The 24,147-nt window shown below is 48.7% G+C and overlaps 1 protein-coding gene across 2 annotated transcripts in view; it reads right to left on the bottom strand.

Annotated features, from left to right (window-relative positions):
• Positions 1 to 8,310: 8,310 nt before the first annotated feature.
• LOC125432529 (phospholipid-transporting ATPase IK-like) overlaps positions 8,311 to 24,147 on the bottom strand; it is a 29,449-nt gene continuing 13,612 nt past the window's right edge. For both annotated transcript variants that reach the window (XM_048496147.1, XM_048496148.1), the window contains exons 5-10: positions 21,259 to 21,482; positions 18,653 to 18,736; positions 15,952 to 16,191; positions 14,788 to 14,926; positions 11,635 to 11,765; positions 8,311 to 9,265 (exon numbers count right to left, since the gene is read on the bottom strand). In XM_048496147.1, the coding sequence (XP_048352104.1) occupies positions 8,978 to 9,265; positions 11,635 to 11,765; positions 14,788 to 14,926; positions 15,952 to 16,191; positions 18,653 to 18,736; positions 21,259 to 21,482 (1,106 nt within the window). In that variant the 3' untranslated portion in view covers positions 8,311 to 8,977. The remainder of the gene's footprint in view (positions 9,266 to 11,634; positions 11,766 to 14,787; positions 14,927 to 15,951; positions 16,192 to 18,652; positions 18,737 to 21,258; positions 21,483 to 24,147) is intronic.

Here is a 24,147-nt window from a genome sequence, read left to right as displayed (position 1 = left end):
CTGTTACTAAAATTTTTGGATCCCACTACTGGCCTTTACTGTCAGGAAGTTCTTTCTAACGTTTAGGTGGAATCTCTTTTCCTGCACTTTGAATCCATTACTTCTTGTCCTAGTCTCTGGAGCAGCAGAAAGCAAGCTTGCTCCCTCTTCGACATGACGTCGAATATTTAAATGTGGCTATCCTGTCACCCCTTAACCTTCTCTTCTCCAGACTAAACATACCCAGCTCGTTAAGCTGCTCCTCACAGGACATGGAATTCAGACCTTTTCCCATTTTGGCCACCCTCCTCTGGACCAATTCCAGCTTGTCAATATTCTTCTTGAATTGTGGTGCCCAGAACTGGACACATTATTTTAGATGAGGTTTGACCAATGCAGAATAGCGTGGCACTATTATATTCCTCGATCTAGACACTAATGAATGTGTCTAGTTTCACTTCAAAACCACCTACGCCAAGCCTTCACAAGTTTTCTTGGGTTCTAGGAGCCTTCCCCCGCCACTACAATTTTAGCAGCCAGACCCAATTTTCTGCCTTCGGGGTTTTTATTTTTAGAAGAAGAAGAAGAGTTTGGATTTATATCCCCCCTTTCTCTCCTGCAGGAGACTCAAAGGGGCTTGCAATCTCCTTGCCCTCCCCCCTCACAACAAACACCCTGTGAGGTGGGTGGGGCTGAGAGAACTCCAAGAAGCTGTGACTAGCCCAAGGTCACCCAGGAGTGCACAGGCTAATCTGAATTCCCCAGATAAGCCTCCACAGCTCAAGCGGCAGAGCGGGGAATCAGACCCGGTTCCTCCAGATTAGATACACGAGCTCTTAACCTCTTACGCCACTGCTGCTCCTTAATGACCACATTTTCCAATTATTGCCACCACATAACCCTATTTTAACGTTTATACGGTTTGCCACGTTGCACACACAATTCAGAGAAGGTGCTATCTCAGAACCAGCATTCCCACCTGTGCAAGAGAGAATGTGCTTCTTTTACAATAGGGCCATCTCCCAGTTGCTTTTAAAAACTCTGCCACCAAATTAATCCCGGGCATCGTTGAGCTGACCTCAAGCTTTTAATTAGGTTGTCTAATTAAACAAACTCAATTAAACATTGCCACTCTACTGAAGATATAAATGCCATGCCTTTTTAACAGGGCCTGCTTCCAAATAAGTATGCTTATGATCGTCGCTTCCATATTACTAGGAAAACAGTGGGCAAACGTTTGCAGTAAATTGAACGCTGGCCCTAATGTTACCGTCTCTCATTTTCAGACTCCAGATCTGCTTACTGATGCCACTATTTGGCCACTGATTGCCATGTCAAGAATGAAGCGAATGAAAACTTTATTTGCAATCACAGGCCGTTTCCGCACGGCCACGCTGGGGGGTGAGTCGGCGTATACAAAGCCGACACCCCCCCCCCCAGGGACTGTTCGCACAAACGGTCCCGGTAAAGGCAGGGAAGACGGCGCAGCGCTGCGCTGTCGCCCTAACGACGTACCTTCCCTGCGACCTTCCAACACGTCACCCAGGCCAGGGGACACGCCCCCTGCCCTACGCGACAGCTCTGGAGTTGCAGGGCAGGGGGGGCATGTCCCCAGGCCTGGACAATGCGCCAGAAGGTCTCAGGGAAGGTAAGTCATTCGGGAAAGGGGGGATGGCGCCTTCCAGCTGCTGCCAACGGCTGGAAACCGCTGTTTTCCAAAAACCTCGCTCAGGAAGCGAGGTGGGAAAATGGCAGCTTTGCTCCGCTGGAGGGGAGCGAGGGCGGCGCGGCTGTGATGCAGCTGCGCCCCCCATGCAAACAGCTCCCTAGGGATGGCGTTTTTGCCATCCCTAGGGCGCTGTTATTGGCCCGTGCGGAAAGGGCCACAATTAGACTTCTGCATATCAAAAAGTGGAAGCAAAAGCTGCCCAGACAGGCCTGAAGTTTGATACTCCCCTTCCCCTTGCGCCTGGAAAATGTTACAGCAAACTTAGCCTTGTTTTAATAGGTCAGCATCGTCTCTTTATTCAGCCCATGTCTATCAGTTACTGTATATACTCACATATAAGTCGACTTTTTCAGCACATTTTTTGTGCCGAAAAAGCCCCCATCGACTTATACGCAAGTGAGGTGTATTTTAAAAAAATATTTTAGGGTTTTTACTTTGTTGGCCTCCAAGGGGCGCAGTTTTTAGGCTAGCGGCACCAACATTTCAGGCAGTCATCAGGTGGCACTCCTGATGATAACAGCCAGGTTTGGTAAAGTTTGGTTTAGGGGGTCCAAAGGTATGGACCCCCAAAGGGTATGCTCCCATCCCCATTGTTTCCAATGGGAGATAATAGTAGATGGGGGCTACATTTTGAGAGTCCATAACTTTGGACCCCTTGAACCAAACTTCACTAAACCTGGGTGGTATCATCAGGATGATCTCTTGCTGACACCAGCCAGGTTTGGTGATATTTGGTTCAGGGGGTCCAAAGTTATGGATCTGCAAAGTGGGTGCTCCCATCCCCCATTGTTTCCAATGGAAGCTAACAGTAGATAGGGCTACCCTTTTGAGCGTGTGTTTTTCCCTTCATCTCTTGACGTTTTGAAACTAGGGCTCATTCCGCATATGCAGAATAATGCACTTTCAAACTGCTTTCAGTGCTCTTTGAAGCTGTGCGGAATGGCAAAATCCACTTGCAAACCGTTGCGAAAGTGGTTTGAAAACGCATTATTTTGCGTGTGCGGAAGGGGCCTCGGTTTCTTCACCGGCTGCAAGCTGTTCTCTCTGGTTTTTACTAGTTCTGCCTGCCTCCTTTGAGTCCGCTATCTCCCATCATTCAATTCGTCCGTCGTTGTTTTATTTAACCCAAGACTGTTAGCTCATGAGCTCCCTAGCAGTTTTCTACAGGATATACTTACACTCTGACATCAACATTTTAAAAGCATGATGAACAGTCTTTTACACTAACAGCCACGTATTTAAACTTTGGGAAAGTTGTTCAGCCTTCATGTAGAAGTAATAACAAAAAGGAGTCTTTGCGACGGATACTAGGCCTCCCACTATTGTGGGGAGAGAAGCAATGGCAGCGGGGGAAAGGTGAATTTTAAAAGCCTGACCACATCAACTATGTCATGACATCACTTCCGGGGACAACAGGATAGCTCTAGGAATCGAAACTTGAAACTCTATGGTTAAAACCAGAAAGTTTCTGGGGCATCCTAGAGCTACCCTAGATCATTTGCCACTTTCCCCCAGAAATGACAATGCAACGTAAACAGTGCAACTCCCCCATTTCTCTATCCCCCAACACTCCCTACATCTACATACTTTCCCTACGTATAAATACTTTCATGAATACTTCATCGAGTGCATATCATGGAGTGAGATTTTAGTGTCAATGCATTCAGGTTCCACTAGGCTCCCTTTTTCTTTTTACGAATTTACGGAGATTAACTAAAACAGCTACATCACTAGAATTTATCATTCATAACCTGAAGAGTTTATGAACAACCAAGAAATCTGTTTTCCAAACGCCCCCTTTTGTGCTGGAGGCAATTCATGGCACCAGGACATTTCTAAAGGTCTCCTGTTTCAAGTCCCCCCCTCGCCCCCGCCCTGTCCCATGGTAATCTGGCTCCTGACATTTGAGCTGGTTAGTATTCAGGGGGAGGGGGCTCTTTAGCTATGTGATGAGCAACACCCTTTCCTCTCAAAACACTCTTGCGCAAAGGCAGAGCAGGGAGGGACAAAATGGCCCAGGCCAGTGGTGGGATCCAAAAATTTTAGTAACAGGTTCCCATGGTGGTGGGATTCAAACTGCGGCGTAGCACCAACGGGGCTGGGCGGGGCACGCCGGGGGCATGGCTGGGCATTCCGGGGGCGGGGCATTCCTGGGCAGGGCTGTGGCAAGGCGCAGACTGCCACGCACGCCGGTGCACCTCCTGCTGGATCCCACCTCTGGCCCTGGCAAACAGAAACCAAGACTGTGTTGATGCCACAACGCGTCCGAACAGCATTGCCAATCTCCAGTTGGTTGTTGGAGGACACCCAGAATTATATCTGATCTCCTGATAACAGAGGTAATTTCCCCTGGTAGAAATGGCTGCGTTGGCATGGTGACTCTAAGGACTTACATCAGAATGAAGTACTTTTCCTTCCCATACTCCCCTCTTCTTCAGCTTTGACCCCCTGGAGTTTCTCAACCTGGAATTGGTAACTATGGCCCCTTCCACACACGCAAAATAATGCGTTTTCAAACCACTTTCACAACTGTTTGCAAGTGGATTTTGCCATTCCGCACAGCTTCAAAGAGCACTGAAAGCAGTTTGAAAGTGCATTATTCTGCATGTGCGGAATGAGCCTATACATCAGGACTGTGACTGTAACCCCTCCTCCCTGCACACAAAACAGACGTTTGTTCCATTTGCATCTTTGTACAATCAAAGCCACAGAGTAACAGTCTCCCCACACGATTCTGGGAAGACCAATCAAGTGGTCACAAAAGCATCAGTAGGCTTTCAAGTTCCCCAGAACTCACCATGTAGCTGGATGCTTAGAACGAAAAGGAATGGGGAGGGAGAAAAAGGCATTTCAGGATATCTTTGAAAAGCCCCGAACACGCATTTTGTAGCCATCCTGTAATGGAGACAGACCACCAGAAACTGCAGACTTTGTTTAATTTGATGGCACTGCATAGAAAGGGGGGGGAATGGAAATATCCCCTTTGAAAAGGTTAAAGCAGCAGCCCCCTCCCCTGCTCTGATCAGACACTCTGTGAGGCAGAAGAAAAACACACTTTGTACATAATTTGTAAAATTTAAAAAGCAGAATTGGGGGGTGGATTCCTAATGCTTCATTTCCAGTTTGGAAACTTGAGAGAGTAATTTAAAACTTGAAAATCCAGGGTGAAATTGAGAGGGGGACCGTTTTGGAAGCATCCCTACATTTAAACAAACCCAGAGGTTAATGTTTGGAGATTCAATCTAGCCGAAATATCAATAGAAACCAAAATTACTCTTTAGCAGTACTGCTTCTGTCCAGCAGAGGGCAGCTGTACATTCAACAGCGGAAAATCTTTTTCAACACTTTGTGGTTCTGGCACCTCCTAGAGGATCCTGTTGGTAATGCGCCTGGGTTTTAGGTTCTTCCGATTTCATACAAAAATCTGAATAACTTATGAATGTTCCTTATCAATCAGAGCTGGTATTATGTGAGTTCATTTGAAATACATCAGCCACCCAGCTCCCGAAAAGGAACTCGAAGCGACTCACAATTCAAACTATCAATAAAACTGCTTGAAAACACTGTTAAAACATGTGGAGAAATGTTTTTTTCCCCCCGCCCTTCCTTTTGTCCCCAACCAGGCACCATAGAGCGGGTGGGCAGAAGTTGCAGTGAGCCTGGTAACAACATCAGGGGGAGCCAAAAAAGGGAGGGAAGAAAAGAGAGATAAAACCAACCAGGACCCTGTGGGTGGGGTCTTCTTGTCTTGCTGGTCTCGGGGGAAGAGGAAGGCTCTGCCTGGGAGAGAAGGCAGCGGCCATTTCCCCGCAGGCCGTGTGCTAGGCCCAGTGATGGGAGCTTCCTCATAAGCAATACCTACTTAAGCCGAGGACCTACCCTGCTGGGCAGCAACTAGTAGGCAGGGTGTGTGGTAGCGACAGGGCCAGAGGACTTGCGGTTTGCTGTTCTTTAGTTTGTGTTCCTTGTGGTCTTTGGGGTGTTGTGCCAGAAAAGCTCTCTAAATTATTCTTCTGTTATTAAAGAATTGACTTGGTTAAATCTTTACCAGGAGTGGACCGTTCTCTGTACAGCGTGTGTGCCCCCCCTCCCCTGTCTTGGACACGCTAGTGGGAGAGGAGTCTGGGAAGTCCTGGTCCTTCCTAGTGGACAATCCCAAAACTGACCAGGGGGTGGCAGCAAACCCTGGAAATAAGAGAGCCCTCTCCAGGGAAAGGTTGGCAACTCTGGGAGAGGTCAGAGGGCGAAATAGGGCCTGCAAGCCATAGGCAAGCCTGTTTTGCCACACATGCATTTTGTAGCCATCCTGTAATGGAGACAGACCACCAGAAACTGCAGACTTTGTTTAATGTGATGGCGCTGCATAGAAAGGGGGGGGGGGAGAGAAAGGGAAATGTCCCCTTTGAAAATGTTAAAACAGCAGCCCTCTCCCCTGCTCTGATCAGACACTCTGTGAGGCAGAAGAAAAACACACTTTGCACATAATTTGTAAATTTTAAAAAGCAGAATTGGGGGGTGGGGGTGGATTCCTAATGCTTCATTTCCAGTTTGGAAACTTGAGAGAGTAATTTAAAACTTGAAAATCCAGGGTGAAATTGAGATGGGGACCGTTTTGGAAGCATCACTACATTTAAACAAACCCAGAGGTTAATGTTTGGAGATTCAATCTAGCTGAAATATCAATAGAAACCAAAATTACTCTTTAGCAGTACTGCTTCTGTCCAGCAGAGGGCAGCTGTACATTCAACAGTGGAAAAAAATTTTCAACACTTCTGGCACCTCCTAGAGGATCCTGTTGGTAATGCACCAATTTCATACAAAAATCTGAATAACTTATGAATGTTCCTTATCAATCAGAGCTGGTATTATGTTAGTTCATTTGAAATACATCAACCACCCAGCTCCTGAAAAGAAACTCGAAGCGACTCACAATTCAAACTATCAATTGCTTGAAAACACTGTTAAAACATAAACAATAGAGATGAGAAAAATGTCCTCTTTATTCCTTCATCTTCCCCTCCCTGCCGCACTTGCTGATGCACACATTTTCCCGGGTGAGAGGGAACCAATTCAGATATACGAGCACATCAAGATCTGTTTGGCACATTGTTTGATACACAATGCACTCCTGCGCATAAGACACAAAATATCATTGTTGTAAGCTATCAAAGTACATTTGTACATTTTCACCCAAATGTGGGTGCATTTTAAAAATACATAAGTATTGCACAAGAAGAAGAGTTTGGATTTATACCCCCCTTGTCTCAACCATAAGGAGTCTCAAAGCAGCTCACAATCTCCTTCCTCTCCCTACAGCAGACACCTGGTGAGGTAAGTGGGACTGAGAGAGCTCGGAGAGAACTGTGACTAGCCCGAGGTCACCTGGCAGGCTTTATGTGAACTGTACCCTGTTCTCCAGATTAGTTTCCGCTGCTCAAGTGAAGGAGTGGGGAATCAAGGCCAATTCTCCAGATTAGAGTCTACTACAACCAGTCTGACAACCTTGATGGAATGGCACGTTAAGGGCTTCTTCTGTAGTATCCCATCAATATTACCATTCACAAGTTTTGTGCAAATAGGAAGACAAGATCCCAGCGCTGTGGCAAACTGCATAGTCTTTACCCAGAGCCATAGCGAGGGAGAACTGCGCCCGGGGCACACGTGCCCCCCCGCGCCCCCGGAAAGCCGCCCCATGCCCCGGACACCTCCTGCCACACCCCAGAACACCCCTGCCATGCCGCGCACTCAGTGCATCACCCCCCCTTGGCTGGCTCTAACCCACTATTTAATGCAGGAAGCCAATTCCTTACGCTCTTTGGGACTTTAGGTGGGGCAGCCTTACGACGCACCCTGTCGGTTAGTTTCTTGGCCAGCATTCATTGCTGAAACATATCAGGTCACTAGCCTCTGAGCATATTACACCTTTCCTTTCCACCACAACCAGGAGTTGGGATTCTCTCCCACTCTTTTCAAAAAAAATAAATCACTTGGCTTGCATGTATGATAGAATATCATAGTCTAATTAAAGTGCACTTTTAAAACACTGGAAGGAATGAGAAGATCCAGTCACATTTTGCGATGGTCCTGGGTGGTCCTCATTGCTGTTTTAACCTGAAGTTTCTGTTTCTGGTCCGCTTCCTCCCTGGCAGAGGCGTAGATAGGGAAAATGGAGCCCGGTACAAAATCTGAGTTTTCCGTGTGCATTTGTGTTTTTTGTATTTTTTAGTGTTTTTTCAGTTTTTGGCCTGCAGGGGGTGCAGTTTTTAGGCTAGATTGAAGCAGCAAAATTTCAGGTTATCTTTAAGAGACTCTCTTGATGATACCACCCAGGCTTGGTAAAGTTTGGTTCAGGGGGTCCAAAGTTATGGACTCTCAAAGGTGTAGCCCCCATCTCCTATTAGCTCCCATTGGAGACAATGGGGGATGGGGCATCCCCTTTGGGAGTCCATAACTTTGAACCCCCTGCATCAAACCTCACCAAACCTGGCTGGTATCATCAGGAGAGTCTTCTAAAGATACCCTGACATTTTTGGTGCTGCTAGCCTAAAAACTGCACGCCCTGCAGGCCAAAAACTGAAAAAACACCAAAAACACAAACCTGAATTTTTGCACGCGCTCCCCTAGGCGCGCGCCCAGTGCAACATACAACCCTGGCCCCCTTGTAGCTTTCCCTCTGCTCCCTGGGATTCTTCAGTTCTTCAGGTCAAATCTTTTGACCCCCTAAGAGCAGGCACTTTTTCTCATTGTGTTCATAAATCAGCACTACGCATACAAAATGATGTACGGTGTCCAGGTAAGTACGTCTACAGTTTGTCTCTCACAATGGGATGAGGCGCACGCATGAGGCAAATGAGGCGAGAATATTGGCAGCAAAAAAGGTGAGAAATGAGACCCCCGGTCAAAAGACAGATCAAACCAAAGGAGAATTCATTCGCTAATTCCTAAAGGGGGGGGGGTTGTCACAGTGTGCTCAGGTGCGTATACTTTCCCCTGCTTTACAGTTATAGTGGAAAGATTGTTGAATAAGCCACTGAGTTCCAAGCAAAGAAGAGGAGTTAACTTTGGGCACCATGTCAGAAAAGGACAATCTCTCCAGGGCTACCCCAATTTGAACCCAGAGCCCAATGGCTTGACTATGCATGCTCAGAGACCTCTTCAAGAGCACAAGGGGTGCGCCATTTTGAGCCCTGTGACTGGCAGTCCTGAAGATCCAGGGCTGTTGGCTTTGGATTTTTAAAAGTACAGTTTTGTCCTCTGCCCCTTGCCGGGTCAACAGGGCAGAAACGTCTGTTGCGTGGCAGCATCGCGACTGCAGGCAACATCTGCTGGGGGAACGGAGTCTTCTTGGCCAGGCAGTGACGTGGGGCCAAAGCCGTTGAGTTCACCACGGACTCGGGGGCCCTTGCTACGCAAGCTGGCGCCCGTGGAGATGAGGTTGGCGTAACCTTCCTTGTGGGAGAAGGCATAACTTGAGCGGCTCCAGTGGGAATCTCTCCGGACGTGAGACCTCAGCTCCACCATACTCGTTTTCATCTTCAAGTCCCTCACTTGAGCCATCTGCCAAAAATCAGCAAAAAGAAAAGGAAGGAGCAGGTATGTCAGTGGATCCTGCTGCAGGAACAGCTCTGTTCTCACCTGCAGGTCCACTTACATATCCCAAGTGTCTGGGTACCAGTGGTTATCCATCTGGAACGAGCCACCAAGCCGAGGTCACTCTACCCTCTAGGTTACTTGCCATTTATCTGAGAGAGGAAGGAATCAGCCAGCTTCCCTCCCGCCTTGCTGGCTCAGTCAAGACTGTCAGAAAGGCCAAAGCTTTAGGGTGCTGGTAAAAGTGCCTTAGCAAAACAAAAAAAATTGGTGGGCCCTTACTCCCCACAGGGCCCTTGGGCTTCATCCTAATGAGATTTATGAATATTCTGGCCTTGCTAACACCCCTTCCTTCCATAACTAAAAAAGATAGCTGTCTATTTTCCTCCATTTCAAAAGCAGATCGCACAAAACACATTAAGCTGAGCTCCCGTGGCACACCGTTGTATCTAGATCAAAGCTATATATCATAACTGGTCCCAGTTCTCCAAGATCTCAGGCCTAGAGAGGCCTTCCGCAAGAAGAAGAGTTTGGATTTATATCCCCGCTTTCTTTATATCACCCCTTTCTCTCCTGTAGGAGACTCAAAGAAGCTTACAATCTCCTTGCCCTTCCCCCTTCACAAAAAACACCCTGTGAGGTAGGTGGGGCTGAGAGAGCTCCAAAGAACTGTGACTAGCCCAAGGTCACCCAGCTGGTGTGCGTTGGAGTGCACAGGCTAATCTGAATTCCCCAGATAAGCCTCCACAGATCAGGTGCAGAGTGGGGAATCAAACCCAGTTCCTCCAGATTAGAATGCACCTGCTCTTAACCTACTATGCCACTGCTGCTCCGGCAGCCCAAAGAAACTTTGGGCTGCCGGTGCCCAAGACTGAAACTGGAACTAGTGTTGGTCAAACTCAAAAAATTCGGTAAAATTCGGATTCGGATGTTTTGGGGGCATAAAATGATTTGTATGCCAGAATCCGAATCAAAGCCAATTCAGATATGCCTGAAAATTCTGGTAAATCCATAAAATTCGAGTCCGTTTTAATTTTTTTGAATTTTTTTGTTTTTACACGTTTTGGCCTTCAGGGGATGCAATTTTAAAGCTAGCGGCACCAAACTTTCAGGATATCATTCCGAGACTGTTTGATGAAGTTTGGTTTGGGGGGGACAAAGTTGTCGGCTTTGCAAGGAAGAGGGGTGAAGGTTCGAGTGCAGGCCTCATATGAAGCGCTGTCCCAAGTAGGGTTGGAGATTCGGATGGTTCGAATCTGAGTTTGGACCAAATCTGCACTGATCCGCATGGGTTCGGATGAGTTGGGTCTGAATCCAAGCTGTCCGAATCAAATCTGATCCAAATCCATGGGATTCGGATCAGCAGCCGAATCGTGTTTTTATTTTTTGTGTTTTTTAACGTTTTGGCCTGCAGGGGGCACATTTTAGACATATCAGCACCAAAATTTCAGGGTATCATCAGAAGACTGTCCTGATGATACCCCCAAAGTTTGGTGCAGTTTGGTTTGGGGGGGCCAAAGTTATGGACCCCCCAAAGGGGTGCCCCTATTCCCCATTCTTTCCAATGGGAGCTAAAAAGATGGGGGCTACTCTTTTGAGGGTCCATAACTTTGGCCCCCCTGAACCAAACTGCACCAAACTTGGGAGGTATCATGAGGACAATCTCCTGATGATACCCTGCAATTTTGGTGCCGATACATCTAAAAATGCACCCCTGCAGGCACCCCCAGAAATTTGCCCAAGTTTTTTTGTTCTGCAGTGACTTAGCTGCATTGCTGTCAATGGGGAGTTTCTGGTGGAGGGCTGTGGGGTGCACATTTCTGAAGGTACAGTCACAAAACTTTCAGGGTGTCTTTAGGAGTGTCTCTGGATGACACGGGGAACCCCCTGCAGGCCAAAACGTGAAAAAACACAAAAAATAAAAATGCGATTTGGCTGCTGATCCGAATCCCATGAATTTGGATCACATGTGATTCGGACAGCTCAGATTCAGACCCAACTTGTCTGAATCCATCTGAATCAGTGCAGATTCGGTCCAAACTTGGATTCGGACCATCCAAATCTCCAACCCTACCTGGGACAGCACTTCATATGAGGCCCGCACTCGAACCTTGACCCGCCCCTTCCTTGCATAGCCAACTACGTTCTTCTAACCAGCCTTTCCATCACAAAGCAGCACATGGATAGTCCTGCCTTTCTCCTCTCCTCTTCTGCCCCAGCTGGCTCTGCCAAAGGCTCTGCCAAAGGCTCTGCCAAAGGCTTCCCCTCCAAGGCCTGCTCCCTTTGGTGCAGCCCTTTGGTAGCCACTCGGCAGCCACCGAGAAGGCGATGCTTACCTCAGACATGGTTCTCTGTACCATGACGCTGCACAGAAAGCGGGCAGCGAGGGAGGGGATGATGTTCACCGTGACAGAGAGCAAGATCACCAGCAGTGCGGTTGGGTCTGTCAGTGCATTCTTGGAGGCATCTGAGAGAAAGCAAAGTCGGTGGCTTAAATTCCATAATATGTGAACCCTAAAGGAGTCAGGTGGGATGGAAATCCCTTCCTTCCTTGCTGACCCCCCTCTTCCCCTCTTGAGATGCACCCCCCCACACACAACTCTACTGGCCACAAATCCGCCACGCCCCTTCCTGGTCCACCAGCTTGCTCCCCACCAACCATTCCACTTTTCTTCCTTCCTCCCCAATCTTTCCACCATGTGACTAGCCCCAGCCAATCCTTACATTTCCCTCCTTTTGAATCCAGTCCTTTCTGTGTGGGGTGGATGTAATCTTAAATAAAGACATCCTTTTAATATTTTTTTGCAGTGGCATAGTGGTTAAGAGTAAATCTGTCCAAGCCCCTTTTAAAGCTATCCAGGTTATAGCCATCACCACCTCCTGTGGCAGCATATTCCAACAACTCTTCTTTTTCATTGAAACACAGACCATTTTTCTGGATGCTCCTACTTTGTGTATTGTTCAGATCCACACAAGAAGGGCACCACGGAAAATAGGCATATGATATCGTACGCCATTTGTCCCTTCACCAGGTTGTGCCAGCAGGAATGTTGTCTGCACTGCTATATCACTTCCACGCGAAACCTAGCAGTGATATACAGTAACTGTGGGAATCGCCAGAAACTCTAGTAAAACCATAAAGTAAAACTATAGAGCTTCTGGCAATTCCAAGAGCTACCTCACATCACTTCCAGGTTTCCCCTGGAAGTGATGTAGTGGCAAGATACAAAGTCCTTTAAAAAAAATTCTCCTGTCACCACTCTTAACAGCTGCCAGGCAACTAGTTTCCCAAATGTGACAAACTTGTAGTACAAGAAAGATGTTCGTATGGAGTGATATTGCTTCCAATTATTTCATCAGGATTCACTGGGTCCAGCTAGGCTAAACCACTCACACAAGTCAGGAATCAGCATCATCAAGGTCATAGAAGAAGAAGAAGAAGAAGAAGAAGAAGAAGAAGAAGAAGAAGAAGAAGAAGAAGAAGAAGAAGAAGAAGAAGAGGAGGAGGAGGAGGAGGAGGAGGAGGAGGAGGAGGAGGAGGAGGAGAAGGAGGTTTGGATTTATATCCCCCTTTCTTTATATCACCCTTTCTCTCCTGTAGGAGACTCAAAGGGGCTTACAATCTCCTTGCCCTTCCCCCCTCACAACAAACATCCTGTGAGGTAGGTGGGGCTGAGAGACTGTGACTAGCTCAAGGTCACCCAGCTGGCGTGTGTGGGTGTGCACAGGCTAATCTGAATTCCCCAGATAAGCCTCCACAGCTCAAGCGGCAGAGTGGGGAATCAAACCCGGTTCCTCCAGATTAGAATGCACCTGTTCTTAACCACTATGCCACTGCTGCTCCCCACTACGGCACTGCTGCTCCACAGATGTAGCTGTAACCCCAACCTGCAACTATTCCAGTGAGGTAGGCATTGCAAAGTTCAGTTGTTCCACTGTAGACAAACCACTATGCTCTGTTTCACATAAAGATGTTAGCAGATTGTATATTCCTCTGCCACAGAACAAAGGATGCTGGACCTTGTTTGTTGTAGAATGATCCGTTTGGGTCCTAGTGCCTTCCTAACCCTGCTCTCTCTCTCCCCCTCCCCCATCCATTTGAAAGTAAAAATGCATTCTGGAATAAATACTCTTGTATCAAAGTGCATTACTGTGCATTCATGCACAAAATAATGGTTTTGACAAAGGCAGTGCATGAAAAAGAATGATAATTCTCATATTCATATGGGACTACATTCTATTGTGGAGGCATGCAATTTTCTCTACTGTTGCTCTTCAACTGACTGAACTAACATCTTTATGTGAAACACAGTGTAGGTGTAAGGTTGCTTCGGTTTCTTGACAAGCCCGAAGTTAACCTTGAGTCTACATTCCTTCTTCCGGGCGTTGTGCCCAGGTCAGTCTTTATCTCTGTCTCAACATTGCTGCGGGCTTGCCATCTTTGGCTTCTGTTCTGTGTGAATCTCTATCTTGGTGGGAACAGTGGGATGGGAAAGCTGGGTTGTTTTGGAATGGGATTTTCGCGGGAAAGGTTTCGCCCGTAAAAGCGGCGGCTGGGGGGGAGTTTGGTCAGATTTCGCATTGTCTGTAGAAGATCATGATTGCCTACCAATAAATGAACTGTTACGGTTACTATTGGTCTGGACTGTACTGGTTCCTTACAGTAGGATTTTGGAGGAGTCTGAATTTCTGTACTCCCAGCTCTGCTCCGATTGGCTCTGCCAGTCAGATGGCCCAGCTGAGCTGGCCTAGGCTGCAGTTTCCAGAACGGCCACTTGGAGGTCAGCTCTGTTGGCTCTATATCCGACCTGGACGGTTCAGCTTGTGCATAACTATGGTGGCAACGAGCTGTGTAACCTCGTTCATCTCAATGGGACTTGTGCAACTGCTCTATATAAGATGGCAGGTATAGATGACTCTGGGATTTGGAGGGGAAGGTAACTGAGAAAAGGCAGTCCCTCCCCTTTAACCCGGAAGGGGTTGAGAACACAGGTAGGTTCCTGTGTGTCCCCCGTGGTGAGCACGTTCTGTTTTCGTGGTGGGGCTGAACAGAGAATTGACCTTCCCACTTAAAGAAAGTCAAGCCCAATCTCTGCCCTTTCCTTCCACCTGCAAAGGGGAAACGCAGTGGCGGAGCTACAAGGGGACAGGGGGAGGGTGCGCAGTGCATTGGGCACATGACTGGGTGTGAAAAATCACCCCCTGATCCCTCCTCCTCTCACGACCCCCCTTGCGGCGCCCCTCCCCGCCTCCCTTCCCACACTTACCTTAGTTCCTTTCCTTTTCCTAGAACCTTTTCAGGCTGAAAAAAGGCCTGTTCCAGTACAGGCTGAAAAAAGGCCTGTGGAACTATAGTTACCAGGAGACATTGGGGCTCACAAGGTTTTTTGGGAAGTATAGTTCCCATCAGGCTGCTCACCAGGTGCAGTTTGACCCAGCTACACCTCTGAGAAAACGTGAGAAGAACTCCCAATTCTGAGGCCTCTTACCAGGGAACTGGAACACAGTGGGAGCCGTCAAGTAAGCCTGGAAACTCTGAGTGAAGTAGGAACAAAGGCAGTACAGAACTAAGCTCAGGAAGATGGCCAGCACAGAGAAGACGGTCCAGAATTTGATGTCCAGAATGATCTACCCAGGGAGACAGGAAGAAGAAAAGAAGGCCACTGAAAAATCACTTGGCACACCTCACCTGCCCATGATACCTGTAGGCTTCCCTTTGGGTGTCAGGTTTGGCCTAAGCCTTTTGAGCTCTGCTGGCCAGGCCAGGGCAGAAGTTGGCTCTCGAGGGGAAGTGGACAAACCCACTCAGGGATCAAGCCCACCTCTGGGTATCAGCCACAGATACTAAATAGAGCCCCCATGTTCAGAGGCAGCAACCGTTTGAAAACCAATAGCTGGCTGGTGGAAAACTTTGGCTTTTTTGCTCGGCAGGCAGTCGTCTGGCTGGTCACCATGTGAAAGAGGATGCTGGTCTAGATAGTCAGGTGGTCTGATCATAGCAACTCCAGCCTAGGAAAGTCCTAGAGCAGGGGTGTCCAACTCTGGTGCTTCAGATGTTCATGGACTACAATTCCCATTAGCCCCAATTGGCCATGCCAGGAGGGGCTGATGGGAACTGTAGTCCATGAACATCTGAAGCGCCAGAGTTGGACACCCCTGTCCTACAGATTTGGGGGTAGAGCCTGAGAAGTGGCAGGGTTTAGGGAAGAGAAGGACCTTAGATTGGTAGAATGCCATAGAACTCACCCAACAAAGCAGGCATTTTTTAAAAAGTGGAATTCTATTTTGTAGAAGACTTCTGGGTGCCAGCTCCACATTCATGAATTGCCAAGACATTCTAGGACACATCGTGGGTAGAGCTATCATTGTGGATGTTGTGACATCCCTTCCGGGTGATGACCCAAAAGAGATGTCACAGGGTCCACAGCACTTCACGTCTTCCCCCCAGTGTCTATGGTTATGACCACAGAGCTCTGGGGGAAATTCCTGGAGCACCATGAATACTGTGATGTCGCTCCAGGAAGTGACATCACAGCATTCACGAGGTTATCCACCCCCCTGTGTTTTCTGCTCCTGAGTTGATTGAGCATGGGCCGTTGATGGTGAGGAATTCACCCTCTGCAAACTAGTGCTGATGCCCCTCTGGGCCCTACCTCCACTGTGACAGTCAATATTGCCGAGGTTGCTATTATCATGGCAAAGGACTGGTAGTCCCCCACGATCTTGATGCTGGCTTTGTCTTCAAAGGCCCAGAGTGCAACGTAAAAGCTGACCAGGGACACGAAGGAGCCCTGGAGGAAGGAAAGGCAAAAGGTCCGGAAGTTGAAGAACAGGTCCTTCTGGCCTGCCTTGTAGAGCTCGGGGCACTTCAAGCTTTTCTCAGCGCTCACGTCCTAAGGGGGGCGGGGAAGAAAAGGCAAAACAGTGCTTAGGCATTTGACAGGAAGAAAGTTGTTGCTGCCCCCTGCAGGCCAGGGGGAGTAAGGCAATTCAATAATAAATCCTACTCATCCCTGTCTTCTGATAGTTTCCCCTGGTAAATCTTTGCTTCTGTTTTACCCTTTGGCCACATACGAGTGGTGGGATCCAAAAATTTTACTAACAGGTTCCCATGGTGGTGGGATTCAAACTGTGGTGTAGCGCCAATGGGGCTGGGCAGGGCACGACAGGGAGCGTGGCCAGCATTCCTGGGCGGGGCTGTGGCAAGGACGCAGCCGCTGAGCCGGTCCTTGGGCGGGAAACGAATGCACGCAGGCGCAGGCTGCCACGCACGCCGGCGCACCTCCCGCTAGGCTGCTTCAAGTTCTGCGCGCTACTGCTGAGAGGAAGGACGTAACTAAGGCCAAAATCACGTGGCAAAATCACCCATGAGTAACCCCCTCTCGGCACACACAAATAATTAGTCACCTACTCTCGGGAACCGGTGAGAACCTGCTGGATCCCACCTCTGGCACATACACACTGAAGTATTGGGGGTCTCTCCCATTGCCAGTGTTGCTGATTCTAAGGAGTTGGCAGAGGGCCGACTGCTGACCAAAAAGGCGTGACCCGCCAGCTCCCAGGAATCAGGAAACTAGTCTGATGAGTGAAGAGGAACTTCTGTCCTGCATGGCTGTAATAAGGTGACACTGAATTCTAGTGGTTCAAAGGAAGGAACATAATTCACTTCCCCCCACACATCTTCTTGTTTGATCAATTGGGTTGTCAGGCCGCATCTAGCAGCCGGCAAAAGGGTTGGGGTGGAGACATGGAGGCATACAATTGGCTGTCGCTACATCACTTCTGGGGGAAACACAGATGCAATGTAGGGTAGCTCTAGGAATCGCTGGAAACTCTATGGTAAAACTGGTGCTGGATACTCGATGGTAAAAATGGCAAAGAGGGCTGCTAGCAGAGGCGTAGCAAGGGGGAAATGCGCCCGGTGCACCAGTTCATTCTCCACCCCCGCTCCGCCCCCGGAAAGCCCTCGTCACCCCCCCCCCCACTCCCTTGGAGCTATGCCTCTGGCTGTTAGTCAGAGGTCTCCCACCATAAAAGGACTGGCAGCCCCATGTGGTCAGCCTCTAACATGTACCACCTGCAGCCCAATCACACACCCCTTCGGCGAATTCAGGTCGTTTCCCCACTTACCTGCTGCTGCGCACTACTCTCCCCAAGTAGCACAGGGTCCCCCGGCACTCCCCACTACAGGGGCGGCGACAATGCAGCCACCCTGACACTGCCGCTGTCGTGCCCCCTCAGTGCGTGTCATTCCTGGCGCTCCTCAAAACGGCGCCTTTTGATGACCCCGCGCAGTGCGCGGGGTCATGGGGAAGCCCGGGAGCGCGCCAGAAATGACACGCACTGGGAGTAGCTCGCAGCAACCACTCACCCAGGTAAGTGGGGAAACGTCCTCAGTTGGCCCTAAAAGTGTGACTTGACCCGAAAAAGCCCCAGGAAACGTTCTCATGAAGGGAGGGGAGCAGAGTCAACATTTCTCTTTCAGTGGCTCCAAAAGCTGAGACAGGAGGGACATAACGAGAAAGGGTGTTGATGGAGCTGAAGGCAGGTTGGGGCATCCTGGAATTTGCTGACAAAGAAATAAAAATCAAATAAAGCCGGAAATATGTACTGAGGGGGGGAAGGAGACTGTAGCCATTGGCAGTTTGGCACCAACTCTCCGCCCTCACCTCACTTCCCCCTTTTGCCACAATCCCTCCTTATGCAGCCCCGTCGCAGCTTTGCAGCCACCAGTGGCATTCCCAACAGGTTGCCTCACTCACAGACTGGCTGGTAGCTGTTACTGAGGGGCTGAACAGCCAGCATTGCAAGGCGAGGCGCATGGACAGGCAGGCAGGGACGGCACCCCCTTCAAGCACTCGGGGCACATGCCATGCCTGCCACACCTTAGTTCCATGGTGGCGAACCTATGGCGCTCCAGATGTTCAAGGACTACAATTCCCATCAGCCCCTGCCAACATGGCCAATTGGCCATGCTGGCAGGGGCTGATGGGAATTGTAATCCTTGAACATCTGGAGTGCCATAGGTTCGCCACCACTGCCTTAGTTCATGCCACTGAGGTTCACCCAGAGAGCTTTGCGACTGAGTAAGGATTTGGACCCCCTCCCCCAGTTCAACATTCTCCCCACTAACACCGCAGTTTTGGAGCCTTGGTGCAGAAAACAGATTTGTGAAGCCGCAGGTTTAGCACACTGATCCGGCGGGGACACACACACACCGCACACGCACACGCACGCACACACACACACACACACACACACACACACACACACACACACACACCAGTAGGGTTCGCCAGCAGGCACGTGCCCTTATTTTCACCCGTCGAGTGTTGGAGGTCAACCCTAGCTTACCTGTTCAAACATCCCCATGCACAGCACTGGATAAGAAGTGTAGAAGACGTTGTAAAGTGCGAGAAACCAACCTTCCAACAGAGGCTGCAAGGAAAGAGAGAGCAGAAGAAGACAGCTGAGGGCTGGGCGGAGCTCCATCGCGTGTCCCTCACCAAGATGACCGCTGCTTATTTCGTTCATGTGATGCATTGTGAAATGTATGGATCTGCTTTGCCCAAAAGCTCCCTTCCTTCAGCCACACACCATTTGCCATTGAGAGACAAGAGACCATTGTCTCTCAAGAGAGATCGAGGTGGTTTTCTCACTGGTGATTAATCCTGGGATAGTCACCTGAAATATCCAGGTTTCCTTGCGATCTCCCTACTGCTGAACTGCAGAACACAGATCAGTCCCGTTTCTGACACACACACACACACACACACACACACACACACACACACACACACACACACACACACACACACACACACACACACACACACACACACACACACACACACACACACACCTTATCACAGGATTTTCCTGGACCTGCTTGTATATGCAACTTTTTTGGGGGGGAAACACTCCAATGGGAGCTAATAGGAAATGGGGGCTACATATTTGAGGGTCCATAACTTTGGCCCCCATGAACCAAACTTTATCAAACCTGGGTGCTGGGTGGTATCATCAAGAGAGTCTCCTACTAATACCACCCAGGCTTTGTGAAGTTTGGTCCAGGGAGTCCAAAGCTATGGACTCCCAAAGGGGGTGCCCCATCCCCCATTGTTTCCAATGGGAGCTAATGGGAGATGGGGGCTACATATTTGAGGGTCCATAACTTTGGCCCCCATGAACCAAACTTTATCAAACCTGGGTGGTATCATCATGAGAGTCTCCTACTAATACCACCCAGGCTTTGTGAAGTTTGGTCCAGGGAGTCCAAAGCTATGGACTCCCAAAGGGGGTGCCCCATCCCCCATTGTTTCCAATGGGAGCTAATGGGAGATGGGGGCTACATATTTGAGGGTCCATAACTTTGGCCCCCATGAACCAAACTTTATCAAACCTGGTGGTATCATCAGGAGAGTCTCCTACTAATACCACCCAGGCTTTGTGAAGTTTGGTCCAGGGAGTCCAAAGCTATGGACTCCCAAAGGGGGTGCCCCATCCCACATTGTTTCCAATGGGAGCTAATAGAAGATGGGGGCTACACATTTGAGGGTCCATAGCTTTGGCCCCCATGAACCAAACTTCATCAAACCTGGGTGGTATCATCAGGAGGGTCTCCTAAAGATACTCTGAAATCTTGGTGCTGATAGCTTAACAATTGCACCCCTGACAACAGGCCCCCCCCCCCCCCCGCAGCAGGCAGGGCTAGACGTCTTCACTAGAAACATGCTGCAGTGAGGATGTTGGAACCTGGATGAAAAGATGCCGATTCTATTGAAACTTGGTTGTATCTAGATTAAATTTTCAGTGTTATGACAATCTGTCAGCTTTATGACAATCTTTGAGAGAAATAGATCACCCCAGCAATGAAGGCCAAAACAGCTTTAAGCAAAAAGAAGCGACTCTCCTTTCTTTCATCAGTTAAAGACTCAGTTTTTACCCGTTCTGTAGCCAAATTTCTCTCACTGGTAACAAAAAAGGCCTGTTAATATTCAAAACTGTCTGAACTATGTCTTATTGAATGTTTTCCATTTTAACGTACCAATTTTAATTAGTTGTGATCTTCACCTATTTTGTGTATTCCAATGAAGGTATCTGTATCTGTCTGAACTTCTGAATATGAAGAGTGCAATTAGAGTCGAAGCTATGTTCTTAGGAATCCTTACAGTATCCCCATATTCCAGAGTGTCAGGACTCTATTTCCCAGAACCCTCCGGTTCCCATTGAATCCACGACAGCAGGGAAAAAGGGGCCGATCGCAGCTACGAACTGCCCCTTCAAAATCCCCACACATACTGGAACTGAGGGCACGAACCCTCAGTTCCAGCACCCTATAGCTAGGGCAACACAAATCAATAAAGTTCGTTTCTTTTTAGAAGTCGACTTCGTTTGAGTGTGTTCAGCCTTACACAGAGGGTGACTCTTCCTCAAGATGCTTTTTGTGGCAAAGGAGAGATTTGAATCCAAGGCTTCCTGGCTCACAGCTGACCTGCTAAATACTAAGCTACCCCTGCTCAGAGCCAAAGGGGAGAACTGAAAGACCTTGTAGGGGTGCGTTAGCGAACCCAGTAGAGCTTCAGAAAGTGCACAGGAATGCCTGCGCCATCTGTCCCCTCCTGGGCTCACACGTACGCACATCATGAGATCCCCCAGACATCCGGGTCACAAGATGCCCGAATGTGGATTCGACCCAGACAGGAACGTCTCTCCCTGCATGTGTGCAGCCCTCCGCTGAGTCATGAATTGCACAACTTTCTCCCGCTCTCCCGCCTTCCCAAACCCTTAATAAAGGTGCCAGGGACCCCAGCTCGGCAGACTAGCCAGATCAGCTAGATTAGCCGCTGGCTTCTCTCCACCTGTTTCCTGATATTGCTGCGTCTCGTCTCTTCATTGCGTCGCCGTAACGACTTCAGACCTAAATTGTAAACATTTGTCATTAAAAAAAAAATCCTCACCTGGGCAGTGAACCCAGTATAGAAAGCAAACCAGATCTGCGACATCATGCCCGCAAAGGTCTTGTAGAAGAAATACCGGAGAAACTTGCAAATCCTCAGGTAGGACCATCGGCCGTGGACAAAGAGGAGCCGCTGAAGGTAGGAGAACTGGGCCAAGGCGTAGTCGCTGCACTGCACCGCTTGCATGCCTTCTTGCCCGCTGATCCCCACCCCGATGTCGGCGGCTGGAGAGGAAGGGAGAGAGCCGATTGGGCGGGGTCTGAAACTCACGACCCAGCAGCCTCCACAAACGATTATTCGTTTGCGAGAAACCAATGAAAGCAGGTGGGCCTGAATGGAATGTACCAGCCCATCCCCACTAATAAAACTAAAGACATACTGTAGAACCTCAATGTAGAACCTCAAGGTAGATACTTGTTCGTCCCTTTCTGTCACTATCTTTTGCTAGTGGGTAAAGAGGTTTTTGTTTCATTTGGCATCCTTTCAATGATCACCCTTTCCTGCCCTCTGTTTTAACTGCTGTGTTTGTGTTTATGTGTGTGTTTTAGAAAAAGAAGAAGAGTTTGGATTTATATCCCCCCTTTCTCTCCTGCAGGAGACTCAAAGGGGCTGACAATCTCCTTTCCCTTCCCCCCTCACAACAAACACCCTGTGAGGTAGGTGGGGCTGAGAGAGCTCCGAGAAGCTGTGACTAGCCCAAGGTCACCCAGCTGGTGTGTGTGGGAGATCCCAGGCTAATCTGAATTCCCCAGATAAGCCTCCACAGCTCAGGCGGCAGAGCTGGGAATCAAACCCGATTCCTCCAGATTAGATACACGAGCTCTTAACCTCCTACGCCACTGCTACTTCTGGTTTTATTACTGTCTTATAATTTTCTGCTCTTAATCATTAGGCGACCTAGGGGCCCAGACTGGGCAGAAAGGCGAGATATAAATATTATTTATTTTGTATTGTCGAAGGCTTTCACGGCCGGAATCACTTGGGTGCTGTGTGGTTTCCGGGCTGTATGGCTGTGTTCTAGCAGCATTCTCTCCTGACGTTTCGCCTGCATCTGTGGCTGGCATCTTCAGAGGATCCTCTGAAGATGCCAGCCACAGATGCAGGCAAAACGTCAGGAGAGAATGCTGCTAGAACACGGCCATACAGCCCGGAAACCACACAGCACCCAAATTATTTATTTTGTAGAATTTATTTACCACCTTTCTGCCCTTACGCAGGCCACCAGGGTAGCAGACCAATTGAAACATATATAATCAAATCACATCTTAAAAACCATTAAAAACCGACCAAACAACAACAATATATTATGAAAGCAGCTAAAAACAGAGCGAAGACCAATAAAGACAGAAATACAACAGTTAAAGCATTTAAAACAATTAAAACACTGGGCATGAAGGAGGGATTGTAAGGAATTCCATAGAAGCAGAAATAAAAGGCTTTTTGGGTGTAAAAGTCCGTTTATTAAGACATCTTAGAAAGCTCACATACACGTAGTGGCAGGAATGACCCTTCCCGCCAGAAGCACAGGTTATAACACCATTCACCCCATCCCCCCTTCCCTTAGCTTCCCATGGGAGCCGAGGTCCTCATCTCGGCCTTAAAGAGATAAAGTCTCCATGATGAATCCCTGGCCCATCGCCCAGACTGTGGAATGCACTCGGGTTACTTCACCATCAACACCAGTAGATCCTTTACACTCTGCCTCCCATAACGAAGACCCCTCCCCCCAGGTTTATGCGGAAAGGCGCGGTGGAAAACAGAAATAAGGGTGGGGAGGCTTCAATATTTTCAGGAATAAACCCATTGATTATACCCAGAGGAATACCCCACCCAAGAGACTAAATGGCCCACTGCAAGCGTTTGCGATTAAAGCGAGAGTCCAGGATAGCGTCAATTTACGTAGTGCTTGTGACCATCAATAATAGTCGGTGGGGGCCTCTCCAGCGGAGTAAATTACCAATTTATGTCAGGCAGGAGCCTCGCCAGGCAAACTGGAATGGAAGACAGGATAGATGTTACTAGAAGAGTTAGGCAAATCTAAGCGGGCAGTGACATCATTAATCACTTTAGTAATCTGAAAAGGTCCCACAAATCTTTTACCAGAAGTTTGGAAAATTTATGCACGTCTCTGAGATTTTTTTTGTAGATAAATACACGCAAGAGCCCACACGCCAGAGGAAAATCCGAGCGGTGTTTATCCAGCTTACAGTTTTTGGGAGTCCTTGACATTGTAGGCCGGTCTGGACCGTTTTCCATCCCTCGACTAGGGATAAAATCCATTGTTGAAACTCTGGAGGGGTCCAAGAGCTGTCGTGGTGGTTGTGGCAAGGGCGGGAAGGGAGCGACCAGACCACAATTTCAAAGGGGGTTTTCTTTGGCACTGCACTATGGACCGCATTGTTATGGGCATACTCCATAAGCGGAATGGCTTCGCACCAATTGTCTTGGTGGTAGTTGGTGTAACAAGCGTGAAAATACTGCTCTAGGGTTCTGTTAGTTCTCTCCGTCTCTCCGTCACTTTGAACGTGGTAGAGAAGCGGCGACGGCCGTGACGGTGACCCCAAGCAACCCCAAAAACGCCTTCCAGAACTTTGAGATGAATTGGAGACGGTCAGAGACCACCTTAACTTGGTAGGAATGGAGGCAGTAAACATGTTGAATGAACAGCATTACCAACTTAGGAATGGAGAGGATGGAAGCACATGGAATAAAATGAAACTGTTTAGAAAATAAGTCTACCACCACCCTGAAACCGTGTTGCCATGACTTTCGGGCAAATCTGTAATAAAAATCCCATGGAGATGACAACCCAGGGAAGCGGGAGGCCACCGGGAGAGGTTTCAATAGCCCATGGGGCACAGGGATGGTTTTGGCTACTGCACAAACCGA

This window comes from Sphaerodactylus townsendi, linkage group LG05, assembly GCF_021028975.2.
Source record: "Sphaerodactylus townsendi isolate TG3544 linkage group LG05, MPM_Stown_v2.3, whole genome shotgun sequence".
NCBI lineage: Eukaryota > Metazoa > Chordata > Lepidosauria > Squamata > Sphaerodactylidae > Sphaerodactylus > Sphaerodactylus townsendi.
The sequence above is the reverse complement of the archived record's forward strand: the minus strand, read 5'-3'. Positions and strand labels throughout refer to the sequence as shown.